Source organism: Acyrthosiphon pisum, chromosome A2 (genome assembly GCF_005508785.2).
Source record: "Acyrthosiphon pisum isolate AL4f chromosome A2, pea_aphid_22Mar2018_4r6ur, whole genome shotgun sequence".
Taxonomy (NCBI): Eukaryota; Metazoa; Arthropoda; class Insecta; order Hemiptera; family Aphididae; genus Acyrthosiphon; species Acyrthosiphon pisum.
The window spans coordinates 49001340-49021730 of record NC_042495.1 but is presented as its reverse complement, the minus strand read 5'-3'; the positions used below and the strand labels follow the sequence as shown (position 1 = coordinate 49021730).

Genomic DNA, 20391 nt, shown 5'->3' with positions numbered 1-20391 from the left:
AAAATATTTTGACTCTTTTTGAGCTGTTTATGGACATTTTCTAGTTTTAATTTTTTAGTTTTTTTCTATAAATATCAATAAAGTTTTATCTGTTGGGCCAAAAAGTGTATACATTTAATACAAAGCTCCTGATATATTGTTACAATATCAGTTGAAAAAATATTAAAAATACATAGGCACAATTTTTTTTTTATAAGCATTTAAAGATCAGATTTTGACAAAATTCATCAAATTTTAATTTGAAAAATTATTTTGTAGTTAAAAATTTATAAAATGTTCAACTTTTGTATCTAAGAATTGAAAATTTAAAACAAGATTCCACGTAAGTAATTAATTCTGTTACCAAAAAATCTAAAAAATACATTCACACAGTTTATTTTTATAGTTTTTTTAATTACAAATTTGGACGAAATTACATATTAAAAACCTAGAATAACTATTTTAGTTATTTTGTTGTGATTGTATAATATATTTCGTGGGTATACTTGAAACTTCTTAAGTATAGATACTATTATATATCTTTGATACTACCACGGTTTGTTGTTGATGTATAACGCGTCATAAGTACCTAATTGATATTGTGATATGATTAATTTGGAATTTATTAAAGGTACCTAATATAGGTCAATTTTTTTTTAATACCATATATAATATTTTGTCTTATACCTAGACTGACATACCGTCTCCGCTCAGAATCGTTTTTCTTATACAGTGATATTATATCATTGAATTCAAATTTAATACTATACATTATACAGTGACCCACTTGTAACCTACTGTACAGCAGAGCGACATCCACTTACCCACCTTTTTTTAAACTAAATTTTAAATTACAGAAATAAATTATTATATGAACAACCCCCTCTGAAAAAGAATCCCGTATGCGCTACTGCACTTTTATAATTTTGATTAACGTATTTTATACAATGTTTACAATGATTTGTTTTAGATATACATTGTACATAATTTAAATTAAATTAAGACAAAAATATAAAATACTACTAATTACTGTTATTAAAACATTAAATAATATTTTTTGAAAACAAAATACAACATTTTAAGTCAAACTTTCTCATGAAAAACCTACAAATACAGTTATCGCCATTAATGCCGGAAAACTGGGCAGAGGTGAGTTTGTCCTGGTTAAGAAAATTAAGGCGAAATTTTAATTAAGCGATGAGTTTGTAAAGATAATGTTTGAATCGGTCCTAAGAACTGTGTCCATAATATGCCTGGGTCTGGATTAAATGGTGACTACGGTATATAAAGAGGACAAGTGCTTTCGATATTTTTATTCTTCTGTGAAATGGTTAACTTTGAAATTAAATATGACTGATATACAATAAAATTGATATTTACTAGAAATAAAAAATATTTTATTAATAATATACTTTAGCAAATTAATTCATAGATGTGCACAGGATATGAAGCTGCATACCCTGAATGCAGCATTTTTTTTATCTGGGTGTTGCAAAGATAAACAAAAATCATTGCAACATTTTGTCTTCAAGTATAAAAAAAGAAGAATAAATATGTGTGATTAATAAAAGGATATAGCATGACTATGTGAAAAAGTATGTCATTGAATGGTCTAAGTTCATACAAAGGAGAAATAAACTAATAAGACTGAAATACGTGAAACACTAAAATATGAAAAAAAAAAAGTGATTAGTAAAATCATAAATTAATTGCCAAAACCCATATTTTTTAGCAGAATATTAAACGCTTAAAATAATATTCAGGGAGTTGAGGGTAGTGTTTTGCATGCACTGAAAAAAGGTCTGCGCACATCTATGATTATAGTATTATATTACCTAGAATGTACTAAAATGTTTAAATATTAATAATTAATATTTAAACATTTTAGTACATAATTATTATCCATTGAAATATTTACAATGAATCTATTGTATGACAATATCTTAAAATTAACAAAAATGTGTACCTAACACAAACTCTTTATTTAAGTAAGAAAATATATTGTATTGTTGTGATTATTTATTAAATTAAAGAAGTAGCTAGATACTAATTATTATATTGTACACTAATTCAATATAATTATAAATTATAATCAATCATATTAAGTTGAATACCTAATTAAAAATATACCAGAACTTCAATAAAAATAGTTTACAAATCAGATAATTATTTTAATATTTACCTACATAAAATGTCTAAAAATTAAGATAGACATTTTTAAAAATGTATAGGTACCTACTTCCTTCATAAATATTTTCTAAAAACATGCACAAAATCTGTTTTTGAATATGTTTAAATTAATTTCTAATAACCTATAGTCTTCTTTTATAAAACTGTGTGGAATATACATAAAATATTATATTTAAGTCTCAACTATAGGGTTATTAAGGTATGCCATGTTGCATACATTTTAGGATGGTAACCCATTCTAGAAAAAGCTACCCTAAGAACAAAATACCATGCCATAATTGCCATATCAATTAAGGATATATAAAATAAAATGTATAGGTACCCTAATAATGTATTAGTAATAATTAATAAGTAATAACAAAAACATTAATAAATCATAACAATATATCAAACAGTTAATACTAATAAAGCTAATACTCTGTTTACAATTAATTTGACAAATTGTCTATACTTTTAAGTACTAACAAAATATATAGGTAAATACAAACATATAGTTGAGAAAAGTAGACATCTGAAACAGGGACTGGAATCGAGCCTAAAAGACCCGGTTCTTTAAAATATTAAGAACCGGAATTTTTAAATTAAATAGGTTCTTTTAGGTTCAAAAATAAAATAATTTTATTTATCATAATTTAATATTTTGTGTTTAAACTATGTATGACTATATGAATTTTCCTCGGAATTTTCTAATATTTGTCAAACTATTAATTAAACCCGCCCTTCAGGATAGGTATTTAAAATTTGTATACTATTCGGTACCATTGATTATAAATACTAGTATTTATAATCAATGCCGGTACCTAAATTATTTGGAACCGATACCTTTATTTTTTTACATAAAAAAACCAGAACTTAACCGGAACAGTTATTTTATTTTTGGAGAACCAGTACCAGAACCAATACCTATAAATTCAAAAGGTTCCAGTTCCTTATCTGAAATTTCTAATAGGTAATTAAAACAAACAATTTCAACCTAATAACATTGATTAAGCATGAGTGCTATAAGTTTAATCAATAGGTACTATTAATCATTAATGTCTGATAAAATATTTTTTTCCTATATAATAACATAAACATTAAGGTTGTTTAATATCATTGGCAAAAACTTTTAGTTTATGCCTACCTAATATCACAATAACTAGCAAATGTAGTCTAGGAAAATTAAATAAATACCTACTTCATTCATAATTATGTTTATAAGATTATAAACCATACAAATAGGTTATATATAATATATATGATATATTATGTGTTATGGGCAATGTTGATAATCGGGTTATTATATACATTGCCCAGGCATTGTATAGAATGACCCGCATTTTTAGGCAATTTGAAAGTTGTTCAAGAATGTTCCATATTGTCCGGGAATTTTAATAGAATGGCAATTTATAAACAGAGTGTAGTGTGTTTACTATTACAATCAGTGTTTTAGTTTTATTTATTTTGCCGTTTAATTTAATTTGTTAAATATGGAAAATTTTAATTTAAAATTTAATGAATTATTAATGAAAAATGATTTAAATAATACTTACTTAAGTAAATCAAAAAATAATGATTTAATTGTACATATAAAGCAATTTAAAAAACAAACTGAAAAATTTAAACCAAATGATAACACTCTTAAAAAAATATGACATGATTTAAATATCTGAAGAAGAAAAATTAATTTCTCAAGTAACTAAAGGTAATACAATAAAATATTATGTACATAATGAACAATTGTTTAACATTATAAACGAGGTGCATTTATCAATTGGACATGGTGATATAAATAGAATGGAGTATGAAATTAATATAAAATTCATAAATGTAACTAGAGAATTAATTATGATGTACTAAATAATTGTCAATTGTGTCAAAAAAAAGGAAGTACAGCTAAAAAAAGAGTTAGTAGTAAAACCTATTATATCGTCTGAAATGAATTCTTGTTGCTTGATTGGTTTGATTCATATGCAGGCACAACCAGACGATGAATATAAATTAATTTTAGTGCACCTATCAAGATCATTTGACAAAATACGCTTTACTCTGACCATTAATACAGAAACGTACTGAAGAAGATGTCAAAAAAACAAGTAGACTGAAGTAGTGATTTTTGTAATATTATTGGAGTTATATTATCAGGTATCCCCACGAACTATTATTATTTATATATACTTGTTTTAAAAATGAATTTGTTGTGGATTTATTTTGATAGTCAATAATAATATGTGTGAAATTGGAACATCAGAAGGCCGCCTTCCCAATTTATATAGCCGTAACCAATTTACAATATGTGAGGAGTCTTTCATTAAAGTTGAAGACCACAATTAAATATTAGGTACTACTTTAAGGGGAGTGGTAAAGAAATTATCAAACTTGGGTAGTTGGGTGGTCAGAGATATGATCAATGTTCATGTTTACAAAAATGCAAATGCAAAGCTGGAGGAAGCCTTTGTACATCAATATGTCATGGTAGTAATACAATATGTTCTAATAAATATTAATAAAATATAAAATATTTCTTATTTTTAAAAAAATGTTTAATTAATAATTATATTTTAGATTTATAAAATAATTTTGTTTCTCTAGTTATCTTTACATAAAACACAAAATATTGCATATTTCATATTGCCTGCTAGATTAAGGTCATTCGAGAGGTCATTGTATTGAATGCCTAGGCCAAATGTAGACATTTCTACATTGACCTCCTACATTCTATACATTAGCCGGACATTTTATAAAATACCCGATTTTCTACATTGTCCGTAACATATATTATATATATATTCATTTAAGTATATTATTCATATATATTATATGTATTTCATATTTATAGTATTTATACCTCAATACAAATTATTTTAGAAATACTAGTTGATGGTCAATGGAGTACAGGTCTTGTAAGCAATCTACCATAGGTACTTATTATGATTTAGAGCTCTTTAAATTACTATTTAATACAATTAATATAATGAAATCATTTTTATAAATTAATTAGGTATAATTACCTATTATTTTTTTTTTACATCCTCACAAATATTTATCAGTAAAATAGGTAATTGCTTTAAGAAATAATTACTGGTAATGGTATTAAAATATTATTGCATATACCTAAATATCAAAGGGAAAAGTATTAAATAAAAACCTACTTACAAAAATGACAATCTTATCATTCAATAACTGAAAAAAATTGTCACTTATTGAATGTTAAAACTAATTATTTTAAATTTAAAAACAATAAATTATAATAGGTACACAATAATACAATATCAATAATATTTAACTCACCCTTATCAAGTGTTGATTCAACCTGTTCTTCAAAGGCGGGTCTGATATCGTTAGTAGCCATTTTGCTTAAGATTTTGCTATTTAATTATCTGTATCTTTGCATGACCCAGCGACTTCATTCAATTTAACTGCTACTAACTCATTGAATCGTCGACTATAGCTTTTGCTGATATTAGACAATAGTGCAAAGTGAGTTTCGTAACTGAATTGCGAGGTGTTGGTGTCTTGATCAAAAGCTTTGGCAACAACACGAAATCCTTGTTTATTCAAGAGCACACAAAACTTTTGATTTTCAAGTGTTTCAATATTCAAATATACACCGTCCGAAACTACCAATGACGATATACTAATATGATTCAACAGGGATATCTCGCTATCAATCACAGACTTTGCTTCAGCGTACCAATCAAGTGGATTTTCCATGTAAGTGATTCACCTGAAATATATACGAAAAACTCATTAACGTCTAGGTAATGACAATCAAGATGAACCAGTTTAAGCCAAGGTTAACAATGTTTAGCCTAACCTAAAAAAAAGTGTTTTAAGTTGGAGGACGCAAATGGCTCAAACATAAGAAACATTAAAATATGTAAACGACGGCCAAACCAGAAACAAAATAATAAGAGGCGGTCGAGGATGCACACAACAGACTTGGTGAACTAGGCATAAGTAGGCAGAATATTGCCGACAGGGCAAAACGACTTACGGGTGGGTGTTTTGTTCAAAGGTCGACCAAGTAATCTAAAGGAAAGGGCGGGAACCGTGGTACCGTCCGTCTTAACGCTAAAAAATACGCGACGAGTGAATTCTATAACAGAACATTTTCACGACATTTAAAAAACGCATAATAATAATAATATTATACATTATACAATAACTATATAAGTATCTACAAAATAATAACAGAACCCGAAAAATTATCACTAGTCTTCATGAATCACAGGTGTTGATAATAGGAACGGTTTCGGTTGTTGAAGTTAGCGACGATCAATGATGAACAATTTTCCACACTTTTTTTTTTTCAAAACACTGTCTGCCGCCGCCACCACCGGTCTGCGCGGGTTCAGCCAGATTTCACGTACGCTTGCGCATCTCCGTCCCACTTCGCACAATATTAAAATTATTATTTCGCACCGCCGCGAATAATATTAGACTGATATTGTGTATAGCGAACGAATTATTTTTTTATGCTTGAAAACAAAAAAAAAATTTTAACTGAAATAAATAATTGTTGAAAAGACAACAGTTTTTCGGTTGTGCCCACATTTTTTTATACAATACATACTTGTTTTATACTTGCTACTACTTGATTTGTAACCTACGACATGAAAACAAAACGATCGACGATTTTTCGAGATCACCGCGAACTACGCCCCGACGGCAGCGATACACAAATACGACCTAGAATGCCTGCTTACATTCTGTTACGATGATGCGTGTATATGGACCGTATACCTACCGCGAAAATCGTAAAACCGCGGTCGATAACAATAATATTATTACGAAATAATTGATCTGAGCAAAAAAAAAACAAACTAGATCGCGATATTTGGTCAGTTAGAATATTTCTCGTCACGTACGACGTACGACTAGCCGCCGGGACTAGGTACGCTGCAGTGACTATGCAATTATAGGTACGACTAAAAAAACGGTAAATGGGCGTACAGCTCTCAGTACGTAGGTAATATGGACAATCAAATGCAGCACCTACCTGTCGGCTTTGGCTCTCGCAGTACACTCGGTAACCTTATACCTAGGTAATAGTAGGCACCGACGTACAATTTATAGAAAGTGTCTGCGAGAAATATTAATGTCATGATTATACTGCAGCAGCTATACCTACATCAACAACGACCTAAAACGTCTCCGAATACGATATTAGATAGCTAGCCAACAAGATTAACTCGATATGCCTTCACGTGCGTCTTATTATTTTGTTATATATATTGTCGACTTCACGATGGCACCCAAACTGCTCCAGTCTATCGTATGAATTGATTGAAATCGAAATGCGATCGTAAAAAATATATTTTTAATTATTCGGCATTATTAATAATATGACATTGTTAAACGGCACCGCACTAGCAGATTAATTTGGTAATGTGACAATATATAGTTATCAATGGTAGGTAATCGTCTATATATAATATATGTATTATTAATGTATATATTATTATACCTATATTATACCTATATTATACCTACCTATATTATTTTATAGTAGATACTCGCAACTTTACTATACTGTCGTAACCCGCAAGTACCCACCTATATCTAAAGATAACGACGGCGTAGTCTAAATCATAGACCTATAAGGAAATTTATATTTTTTAATATGTCTATAATCTAAAACATATTATATTATTATTTTTGTTTATGAAGAGAGAAAGATATCTAAGTACTTAATCGTTATGCAAGAAAAGCCACAATGTCTTACGTGTTTTCTTGAACAAACATATTTTATAAATATAATATGTACAGTAAATAGACAGGTAGGTACCTACTCGCTGCGGGAAATGTAGGTAGGTGGTAGTGTGGTACCTATACTACCTACCCATAATATTATATTATTACAATATTTTATAATGCTATCGCCATCACCGGATTACGACTATACAGAGAGATTAAACGATTTTTAAGCCAGCTAATATAATATATCATATATTATTATACTTAGCTGCATTTATCAAATATAATAGATCACGTAGGTATTTTGTTACACGTTTTCTGGAAAATATATTTTCTACCATTGGGCATTGACTATAATTAATACAATTGATACAATTTATTTTATATTTTAATTTATTTATAATCAATATGACAATATTATTATACCTCAGACATAGCTTTTAAAACGTTTATCACTCGTTAAGGCAGCGGTTCCCAAACTTTTACGACTGTAGTGACCATCAAAGTGACCATGGCATCCTTAAGAAAAAGTCTCGTGGAACCACAATAATGTCTGTAGAACGAATATTTTATAGTAATATGCCAATATTATTCTATAGTAACTATTATTTAGGTAAACTTTTTTCCAAGTATAATATAAAATAATTTTGCTCAATATTCACATACATCTGGCAGATAGTCCCTTGAGATAGTCCCACGGACACGCATTTTGGTAGTCACTGCGTTAAGGAATAGGCGTAACCTATCTAATTTTTTTTTAATCCAATAAAAATATATTTGAGTTTTTTTTCATGCACTTACCTATGTATCATATTATGTAAATCGCAAATAATAAGTATTTTGTATTTTTATGATAGATGTTAGTTGAAAAATCATTTTTGATTCGTTGTCATTTTCCATGCTATTTTGTTTGATATTAAAAAATACATTTTTCTTATACTTTTTCATCCACTTATAAAACTTATTGCATTTTACCTTGACTCAGACATTCAAACCATTATTGCTAAATATAAAGAATATGGCAGGCAAACTCAAAAAACTACGTCTTCTCCTAAGAGAAAATTGTCATGGATTACTTAGTTATAGGACTATAGGAGTATATAATTAGGTACTATTACAACTTATTATTTTTATAATTTAACGACATTTTGTAGAACCGTCTATCTAATAGTAGGTTACCATTATTGTCTGTTGGACATTTATAAAAAAAAGTTGTTATTAATCCCAAAGAAATGTCTGATGTTTCAAAAATCAGGAAAAATAGATATAAGTACCCCGTGGCGTAGATAGAAATATTCATGGGGGGATATATATTCATAACTTTTAAGATAAATCACAAGGGCCTCCCGCACTAATATTATATAATATATAAAAGTCAGCAAGTGGGTACTGATCTGTTGTACAGTAGGCGTCTAAATAAATATATTTAGAAATGTATGACTTCTGAGAAAAAATTATAATTTCTATTAATAGATCAAAATGATTCTAAATATTGATTTATGTATACAGAAAATAATAAAATAAAAATATTTGGTTATGAATATTCAATTTTCAAGTATCTACCAATGGTTATTATATTTTTTGAATTACAACGAAATAAGAACATTTTTATAAGATTTTATTTATTTACGGGTGAATCGTGAATATCAGAATTTCTAACTTCAGACGCTCATAAAAAAATACTTTGGATTTACGCTAATCTTTTTTTTTTGATTTCCACTTATAACAACTTATAAGACACCTTAAGGTTAGGTTAGACGATAGGTTATAGGTTAGGTTAGGTTGGGTATACAATTGTATTCGATTTGAAGATTTTTGACCAGCTGAAAAAATTGTATGAATAATAATTTTAAAAAACTAACAAAAATGGAAATGATAAAAATATTTTTTAAATGTTATTGTGTATAAAAAATGGTAATATAAACATTCGGTGTACAACAGAGCAAGAGTTACACCAAATAACAAAATCAATTTTTTAGAAAACTAGTTTTGCGTAATAATCTTTTTTTCCTTGTTTTTTCCCTTGACTCTTGTAAACTACTGAGAATTTTTTTCTAATTTCCAAATTTACTCATTTCTAATTTCCTAAAAATATTTTTAATTTTTCGTATTTTTCCGATTTTTCATCTTTTGCGAATCTTTAACTTTTAGAATTGCAAAATGTAAATGTAATATGTATCGATATTATATAGTATATTATGTAGGTATTAAAGTGACTGGTCGAACGTTTTATGGTAATTTTACGAAAGTTGCAATTATTTCGGTGGCAACGCGTGACTATGACGTATAAATAACAAAACCGATTTACATTAGGTATTATACACCCGGAGTTCCTAATAAATATAGTTTACGCGTGCAGAAAATAATATATATTAGAATATTACCAACCCTTCAAATATTTATAGCTCTGCAACGATGACGACCGTCTTTAAATCACACTCTGCCAAAGTAATAAAATGGTTTTTAGTCAAAAATTATATAGTTTGTCGTTGATAGTAAAATTTGATAATATATAATATAAAATATAATATAGTATTGTATTATAAATTAAACTAAGTAATCTAAATTCTCCAGTCTATAAGTGACTATATCGTAACTGGTATATACCTACCGGCGGCTACCTGGTACATACTCCTAATTAATAAAAAAAAAAATAACACGTACTTTATACTTATACTAGCAAATATCAACACCGTGTACGATTACCGTGAGTACTAAATCCTCGGAACATACTAGTTGTCTCCCAAAATATTCAAATTGCCATTCTAGTAGTCCCATTCTTATAGTAAATAAGAATTGATAATTTTATGTATTCAGTACTATTCACTATAGTTTCCTCCAATGATCAAGTAGGTCATAATTATATATTAGTTGCCTCTTATTAGAGTATTAAGAAGTGGTTTATAATCTTTTCTAAAATATACCACATAAAAATAGATAAACTTATGTTACAGGGGCGAACTAGCCAGGGCGGAAAGGCGGAGAAGTCCACCTGGGCCGGTCAATTTAGGGGCTCTAAATTTAAATTATAAATTTGTGATATTATGGTAAATTGACTGTCTGACGCCTGCCATGCAGTCTTATTATTTTAGTTTCATACCCGCTATAGTCATGTAATATGATTAAGATATTTTCTATAGTTTTATATCTAATATCACTCAGTGATCAGCTTACTGCGTTGGCAATGAGTATATTTTGATATTATTAGCTCTTGATATCTACTTATTGGCTTATTATTATTATGCCGGCCGCCACCCTACACATACTCAGTGGCACAGGAACTAATTTTTACGAGAGGGCAAAACATACAACACCTAACAACTATTATATATGTATTTGTGATTTATAAGTTATAACAGAAAACTTTTCTTAATATTTTATTATTTTAATGTTGATATAGGTAGTATATTATAAGAATTATATAAATGTATTGATATAATTATAGTATAATATAAATATAAATAGGTACATTATATTTATATATTTATATATTGAACAAAACATAAAACATATTTACTTAATACCTGAAGTAATATTCAATTAATGTTACAATATATAAATATAAATAAATTAAATACAAAAAAAGCAGGTAAGTGGATGTCGCTCTGCTGTACAGTAGGTTACAAGTGGGTTATTGTATAATGGATTGTATTAAATTTGAATTCAATGATATAATATCATTGTATACGAAAAACGATTCTGAGCGGAGACGGTTTGTTAGTCTGGATATTTTATATTGTTATTATTTATTTTATCTTGTAAGTTGAATTAATATTATAATATTATAATTTTTTATTCGTTTCTATGGTGCTAAACAAAGAGTTAGAAATGAAAACCCCATTTTTAGCGTTTTTTTGTAATTTTTCGGTGGTTTTTCCCGTGGCATGAAATAAATATTGAGAAAATCGAAAAATGACCTCCCTAAAGTACCATCTTGATCCAATTTGCGAAAAGATAAGGCACTATATGTTGAAATCGAAGCACTCCTTCTGGTATAAATTGTGTATACAGGATATAGAAAAAAAAAATAAAAATAAACATCATTGTAAAACCAATAGCTTCCTCGCTCCGCTCAGAATCAAAAAATGTATCTACTTTATAGCTTATACTTTAAGTTATATTCTAACAACAATATATAAAAAAAAATTACTCAATATGTTCATTATGTATTATGTTATAACTTATAATATAATGTGTTATAATTGTAAAAAAAACAAGTTTACAGTAACATATCTTTAGTATAAATGTCTTAAGTCAATAACGACTAATTTTCGAATGGAAGATTAAACAAAACATTGAAAAATCATTCAAAATTATAGACTTACAGACAATAGCGTCTGGGCTGGTAATTAATTAAATTTAATATTCATTGTACCGACTTTTATGTTAAGTATTAAGTAGAACTTTAAAATCAATTGACAATTCTTCATTACTTTAAGTGACTTAAGATAATTGAATTTTTATTTTATATGACTTACGCTATTAGGGCGCATGCATTTAAAAATATTACTAAACTTGACTTAAGATATTAAGACCATTTTAAAATTATTTCTGTCTAGACATACGTGTTCTGTACCCAATATAATGTATTAATGTGACTTAAAATGTTTAAGACTTGTTAGTTGAGAGCAAGACTTATCATTTTCCCCGCTAATTTTAACCCAATTTTGTATTTATATTATAAATATTATAAATTTGTATTTTATATTAATTTTTTTTTTCGTATCATACAACCACAATTAGATGATTACAAACAAATGGTAATAAGACATAATTAGATAAGTAAAAATTAAAATTAAAATAAATATGTACAATTCTGAGTCTATATGGATATAAATATAAATATAAATAATAAGATATAAAAATGCATTAATTGGTTAACAAATATGGATAGAGATATAACTGAGATTCACTGTAACTGAGATTTATTTAATTTATTTGTATTAATGTTAAAAACGTTTGCTTTGTATTTTTATGGCCCCCGAAAATTTTCAAAATTCCCAATGTGGCCCTCCAAATAACATATTAATTGGTGACCACTGTTATAAAGGATTAGATTTAATTATGCCCGGACTTTATACCTAGTATGTACATTAGTTTGTAATTTGTGTGCGTCATGCGAGTTTTGTATATTGTATTCTCTGGTTGAGTTTTTATGCGGAATCTAATGTGCCGATTAAAATGTGTTAAGCGGAATAAATTAGGCGTGGTCAAGGACAATAACGAAGCAATACATTGTATAAGTACATCCTATATATCATTATAGTTATGAATGTATATTGTATATACTTATTTACATACATACGAACTTTACAATGTTTACAAATAATTGAATTATGTATTGGTGTATTAAATAATATGTACGACTTTTGTTTTCGCGCGTGTTTTTCGTTATTAGTTTTAACAATATTTTTTTATTAATTACATAGGTATATCGCGTATTCGTGTAGGCACATTTATTGCCTCGTGGGTTAATCTAATAAAAAATTCAAGAAAAAATATTTTTGATATAGCTGCATTGCTACATGCATGTAGGTACTATAATTCGAAGTAAGATACCTAATATAGCTGTATTATGACATGAAATTCATTTAAAACTACATCGAAAAATAGATTAATAGTTGTTTGGTTTAATGTTGAATGAATAAGTAAAAATGCAATTATAAAGTCTGTCCAAAAAAAGACAATTTTACTTGTAATACGGTGACTCTAGTAAAATCAAACTCACTCATTGTACATAAGGAAATAATACACGTTGTTTAAACTTGGATTTGCGTAGGAAAAGGCTTTTTGTTAAGCGCAATATACAATATTATGTTTCCATAAGTATTTAATAATTTAATATAATATAACCTATAGTCAGTGCTCGAATTACGAAAAATTAAGTAGAGGAGCTCAATCTAACGATTTAAAAACTGCGTTCCAAGGGTGCATTTATTCAACACAGACCCGTGGGGGCTGAGACACGATTGAGCATAAAACACCTTTTTTGCGACACGATTGAGCATAAATAGTCGGCGTATCAAAGAAAATTGAAATACAAAAGAAAACCAACACGATTGAGCATAAAAAACTCTGCAACGTTGCCATTTTCAATTTTAAACTGTATTATGCAAAAATATTTATTAAATAATTATAATTACTATTGGGCTCTTAGCCCGTTCATACATAAATAAATAAATAATGATTCAAAATATAACATGGCAAAAAAATATCATGTTTTCATAGTCAATATGTAATATACCTAGTCACATTATTGAAAATATTTATAAATCAATAATAGTCCCAATAATAAAAATTATTTCAGACATTAGTTTGTACCATCCCCCGTCCAAGTAATAAAAATAGAAGGGGTACGCAAAAAAAAAATAAAAATAGTAAGTGAGCTCCGTTCCCCTGCGCACCCCCCCCCCCCCCAACCAATTCGAGCACTGTAGTATATTATATGCGGATTGCGGATGAACTATCTGAATACAAAATATATATTTGAAAATTTTGTTTTTTTATCTTACACAAATAAGTAGGTGCCTATAATAGGTAATTACGATTTATCAAAGCTTAACATCTATAAACGCCACTGTTGACAATGGGTCACTTTTTTATTTTGCCTAAGGCCACAAAATGCCTAAATCAGGCCCTGAATATACGTATACAGATCATCCATGCATATAAGAATAAAATATGTATAAGTATACCTATAATGGTTAATAAATTGCTTAGATTGGTAATAATGGTAAGGTTAATTTAAATAGGAGATTATATTGAATAAGCCTTTTCTATTTTGAAATATTTGTTATAGTTAAAAAATATAATATCTATGACTAATTATCATGGACTTAGCGTCATATTTTATTTTTTTATTATCATGATTTTCCACCTATAAATGCCTATAGGCTATAATTGTTAGATATTCAAAAATATTTTTACCTGTTGTATGTTGAGTAGGTGTTGTTGAAGTCAGAATGTATTAATAAAAGTATCACATTTTGAAAAGTTATTTCATACGTTTGATAATGATTATAAATGTTAAACGAGCAATCTAAACTTTACAACAAAATATCTACTAATTTAACTTTTTTATAACTATTTGAAATATTAAAATAATTATTAGGTGTAACTATAATATATTAGGTATATGTAATTACAGTTGCATTACGGTTTAATGCGGTTGTCTTAACTAGGCACCCGCAATTACTTACATTGATAGAATATACTTTGAGTTAAAGTCTACCTTATTAATTATTATTAATTAAGAATTTATGACCATAGAATATAGATTGTTTATTATTGTGATTGTAAACTGTAACAAGTAATAATAAACCTATCAATTAATCGATAAATTTAAAAACAATAATAATATTAAATTAAAAATGTTTATTTATGTAATTAATATATTAATTAGAGTTGTTATTACTTAAATGTTTTATCTGTACATCATATACCTAGTTATAGATGAAATATTGCACTTTGACACTTATAAAAACGATCATAAACATTTATAATCTTCGGATTCTATTCTATTATATTGAATATAAATGGAAAACATTAACCATAAGTCAAATGTCGCATGTAATTATATATTGTTGATTAGTTTAAATATTTTTTTTCTTATCAAAAATGACCTTGGATCTTTTAAAAATCAAATATATTTATATAATGTGCCTATATTACAATAATTTTAGTGTCAATAAGTTTGCTGGTTTATGTCTTTAGAAATTTAAGACAAATATTGAAATACGGTATAATTCGTATGATATTAATTTTTTTAGTTTATTTTTGCAAAATAATATTATATGGGTACACGAGAAAAAAGTAGGTAAGTGATGGGTTCCACTCTAGTATACTCTATTGTACATCAGATATCGTGTGGAAGTGTTAAATTTGAATTCAATGATAAAATAATCATTGTATACGAAAAACGATTCTGACGGTGTGTCAGTCAATATATTACTAAGTACATATATGTTATGATAGTATTTGCTATTAATTTATGTATAATTTATTGCCAAAAACATTGTATTTGATAATGTTATTGTTTGTATAAAATATAATAATATGCTTTGAAAGTTTCAAGTACCTGCTCACGAATAATATTTTTAAATTACAACAAAATAACTAAAATTATAATTTTTCGTTTAAATATCTAATATTGTCCAAATTTGAACACAAAATATCTATTTTAAAAAACTGTTTTTATACATTTTTTAGATTTATTGATTACAGTACCTATGAACTTCTTATGAGATACCATGTTTTAAATTTTCAATCCTTAGCTATAAAAATTAAACATTTTGTAACTACAAAATAATTTTGTACAAATGTAAAACGTGGACGTCACACACTCACACCCGATGTGTTGTCTCCGTCTTGCACACATACGAGATATACAAAAGCGTTTAGCAGTCTGAGTAGAACTCGCTCAATTTTGGTTCTATAGTAAAAATACCTATTATGAAATTGAATCGTGACAATATTTTTGAGGGCAAGATGGGGGTTTTTTCCATTATTCCCAATACAACGTCCATTATATCGTTTAAAAATAGCAAAAATTTCAACATTTTTAAATGACCTTTAACTTTTCAAAATCTAAATTTTTTAAAAAACTTTCCTTCTGCCTTAGTGCCTTCCATAATATTGTCATCTTTTAGTTTTGTTATAGTTGTTTTCTATAACACCAAAATTGAGCGACTTTACTCAAACTGCGTAAACGCGTTTCGTCTATGTCATACGCGTGTAAGACGGAGAAAACGCATGCGGGGGTGACGTCCTCAATCCATACAACTAGAGAAATTTTAAAATGTTCCGTAAGTACCTATAATTATAAGATGCTCGAACACGGGAAACAACTTAAAATATTTGTTGTTACCTAATTGATAAATATTACATAATGCGGGCTATCTCCTTACAACAACCCTGACCTACAGACAAACGAATAAACGCAACAAGCATTAAACGAAAAAATAAACATGAAAATGCAATAAATACCTACGTCGCGACAACATTATTATTATTGGTCTTACTTACGGTTTCGTATGCCGAAAGATAAAAAAGGTCACATTTTTTCAACGTACGACTGCAGAATATCAAACACGAATATAATTGGTTCGTTTCGGAATGTCTGTTGGTATGGCGTCTGTTATTAAATACACTCATTTCGCTTTTACTCTTTTAGCGTTTAGATTTTATATACAGATATGTATTACCTATGTGTATTATGTGTATATATATATTATAACTATAATTTAGTAATAAAATTACAATACATATAATATATTATCATAAATCTAATTAAAAGTTCAACTCAAAAAATAAATAAATAATTATATATAATAATACATTATGCGTTTCCTATTTACTGTATTTTTCCAGCTGTATCCTGTAATCCTGCAGTTATTAACGTTTAAACGCGATAAAATGTTGTATTATTAATTTGGCAATAAAAATAAATCCAATTCTACCTAGTTGTTATAATAATAATAATTTTTAACTATTAAAGTCGTTGGCGGTTGAAAAATGTAATAGCTAAACGAGTGTTACTTATAGTATTAGAAGTATACATTACGTATTTACGCAGCACATTCAATAACTAACCATACAATATCTAAATATATTGTATCAAAAATCTTATAGCGGCAGTGTACCTACATATTTTCATGGTATAAATGTGTTCCACTGTCGGACAGTAAGCACGCGTTATTGTATTGTATGCATATTGCATACCAATATATTATATCGTACAATGGTGGATAAAAATATACAAGTAGGGGAAGTTAAGGGGGATAGATACTATTTCGATAATTCTTGCTCGTAAGAATTGGTTAGTTAATAGTTTACTAAACTTGATTTATTTATTTAATATTGAAATTATGATTTCCATAGGCGCAAATAGGGAGGGCTTAGCGGGTATTAGCACCCCTGATTTTAAAATTAGCACCCTCTAATAATTTATGTGTTTATGCATCTAACCGTCTCCTAACAACAACAACAAAAAAAAATCAAAAACAGTTTATCATCAGACATGAGGGTATCACTGTATCAGAGTATAATGAATGAAACAATATGAACTCGACAATTGTCATTTTATCGAATTCAAATCTATTTAGAATATTAATCATTATTTTCCAATGTCTCTACTAAACCCAGTCGTTGTGGTCGGTTATATTATTATCAGTTATCACGTTCAGCAGCGACTCAGCGCTACGACAATAGTATCGCCAGTATTTAATAATATAAACATTCCCGTGCTCACATCTAATTTGGATAAAAACCTAATTATTACGATGTACGAATCACTTGTCAGTTGGTGTTTACTTATGAGTTTTAAGTTTTTGACAATCTGTGTGATGGTGTATGCCGTATGGTATTATATAATATATATAATACCATGCAGCATACTATAGTATAATATCCTATACACATAGGCGCAAATAGGGGGGGGCTTTAGGGGCTAAGCCCCCCAAAAAATGTCCATAGCCCCCCAAACATTTCCTACATTTTGTTTTAAGCTTATTCAATATTATCAAAGTAAGGCCCTATTAGCCCTATTAGCTCCCCCAAATCTCAAACGCTATTTGCGCCTATGTCTATACAGGATGTAACAGATACAACTGACTTTTGGAATAAATTTTGTTCTAATCAATATTTAAAATATTTTTTTATATACATTTTATACAATTTATAGTCACTTGCGCTACACATATATTATGCAAAAAAATATTTTTATTTTTTAACATTGAAAATAAAAATTTAAAATTTGATTTAAATTTGTTTGGATATATTCTAAATTTGTGAATCTGATTATAAGAACCATTTTGAAACAAAAAACATTTATCGAAGTCAAAAATTTATTTTTTAGAATTTTTTAAATATCAATATTTTTTTGATTAAATTAATTTGGAACGTATACGTAAGTTATTATAATAACTTTTTTAAAAATATTTTTTTTTGGGAATTTTCTGCTATGATTATATTAATTCTTAAATTATTTACTAATCATAATTTATAATCTTAACAATTTTTGTCATACGTTTAAGTAACGTCATTATTTTTTCGTCAAGTATTTCTGTTACACCTTGTATACTAATATTTATTTATCATGTTTTGAATAAAATATAAAAAAATTGTTTTCAATTTTTAATAAATTAAAATTGACTATTGTATTAATTTTTATAAAATGTACCTAATACACGATAAGTATTCAATGTTAAGTTGTCATAAAACATTTTTGCTCAAAAGTCATAAATGACTCATAGTTATAATTTAATTTAAATGCCCAGAAAATGCAGAGCTTAAGTGCCCTCAGTTTTTTTTATTGAAATTGTGCCTATGATGATTTCTAACAATATGATAATATGTAATATATGTTTATTGTTTATCACTTTTTAAAACTACGATTGTTTCATTTATACCAATTAATACGCAGAACCGGATTTAGTATTTGGAGGCCGTACCCATATTTTTAGAATTTGTTTTCTTAAAAGTAGTTGTTTACTATTCAACTATAAATTATGTTTTTACGTATACTTTTTTTTTAGGTTATGATGGCATACCATTATTATGGATGTTAATTTTTATGATTTTTATTTATTATAAATTATAATACAATCGTTATTATTTTACAGTCATGATAGAAATATGTATTTAGTTTGTATATTATTATAGGTTTACAGATATTTTAAACTAAAATATTATAGTAAAATGGCGCTTAAAACGAAATAATTCGTTAAAAAAAATATTGTTTAAATAAATACAATAGAAGTTGCTACATAGTTAATGAATAAAACTACTAAATAAAATAAAATAAAATAAACGTAAAATTACTAAAAAGTAGGAACACATAGGTAATACTGAAGAAAAAACTTAATGGAGGTTTGGGTGCCATGCCCTGAATCTGATCCTGTTTATATAACTTATAGAAAGGGGAAAATATTGTGTCGGGCTCACCCCTTTTTTCATTCTAAGATCCACCCATGCAGTAATGCAATATATGGTATATAGTGGTATAATAGCGATAGGTGTTATTTCCTATTGCCCATTTCCAGCCTATTTCACTTTAAAACATTTCTAGCGTTTTCTTCAGCTGCTATATCCCCGCATATTAAACATATAGGTCTTTAGAGGAACCCTAGTACAAAAAATTTGAATTTTGTTTAATTACACATTTGGACGTTAAATCAGTTATAATTTTATAAACTAATAAAGATTATATTTTGTTATAAATATAACTAATACCTAAAAAATATTATTTAGAAAAAAAATTAGCGAATCGCCTAGTGTGTATATATAATATATATGTGAATAATATATTACAATAGTATGGATACAGCTCCATTTCGACAGCATGTACATTTTCGATTTTTCCTATTTTAATATATGCAATATTTTGCGGATATTTTGCGTAATTTTGCGGACTGATTTTCGATTTTTGCGGACAAATAGATTTTTAGAAAATCATAAAAAAACAGTTGACATGCTGGTGAAATGGTTCGAAAAATTAAAAAATTAACTTTCCCTCCTTTATACTATACCATTATTTTGCGGATA

At 27.5% G+C, this 20391-nt stretch overlaps 2 protein-coding genes across 4 annotated transcripts in view; both read right to left on the bottom strand.

Annotated features, from left to right (window-relative positions):
* LOC100167842 (phosphatidylinositol 4-phosphate 5-kinase type-1 alpha) overlaps positions 1 to 7525 on the bottom strand; it is a 13748-nt gene extending 6223 nt beyond the window's left edge. Inside the window, exons 1-4 of one of the 3 annotated variants that reach the window (XM_029490687.1) lie at positions 6725 to 7525; positions 6349 to 6629; positions 6146 to 6247; positions 5440 to 5875 (exon numbers count right to left, since the gene is read on the bottom strand). In XM_029490687.1, coding sequence (XP_029346547.1) covers positions 5440 to 5500 — 61 coding nt within the window. In that variant the 5' untranslated portion in view covers positions 5501 to 5875; positions 6146 to 6247; positions 6349 to 6629; positions 6725 to 7525. The other 2 variants (XM_029490689.1, XM_029490688.1) reach the window with 2 other exon arrangements.
* LOC103309571 (GSK3-beta interaction protein-like) lies at positions 5521 to 5862 on the bottom strand. The gene has a single exon (XM_008185301.1). It carries the CDS (start codon positions 5860 to 5862, stop codon positions 5521 to 5523), a length of 342 nt encoding a protein of 113 aa, XP_008183523.1.
* Positions 7526 to 20391: the final 12866 nt, after the last annotated feature.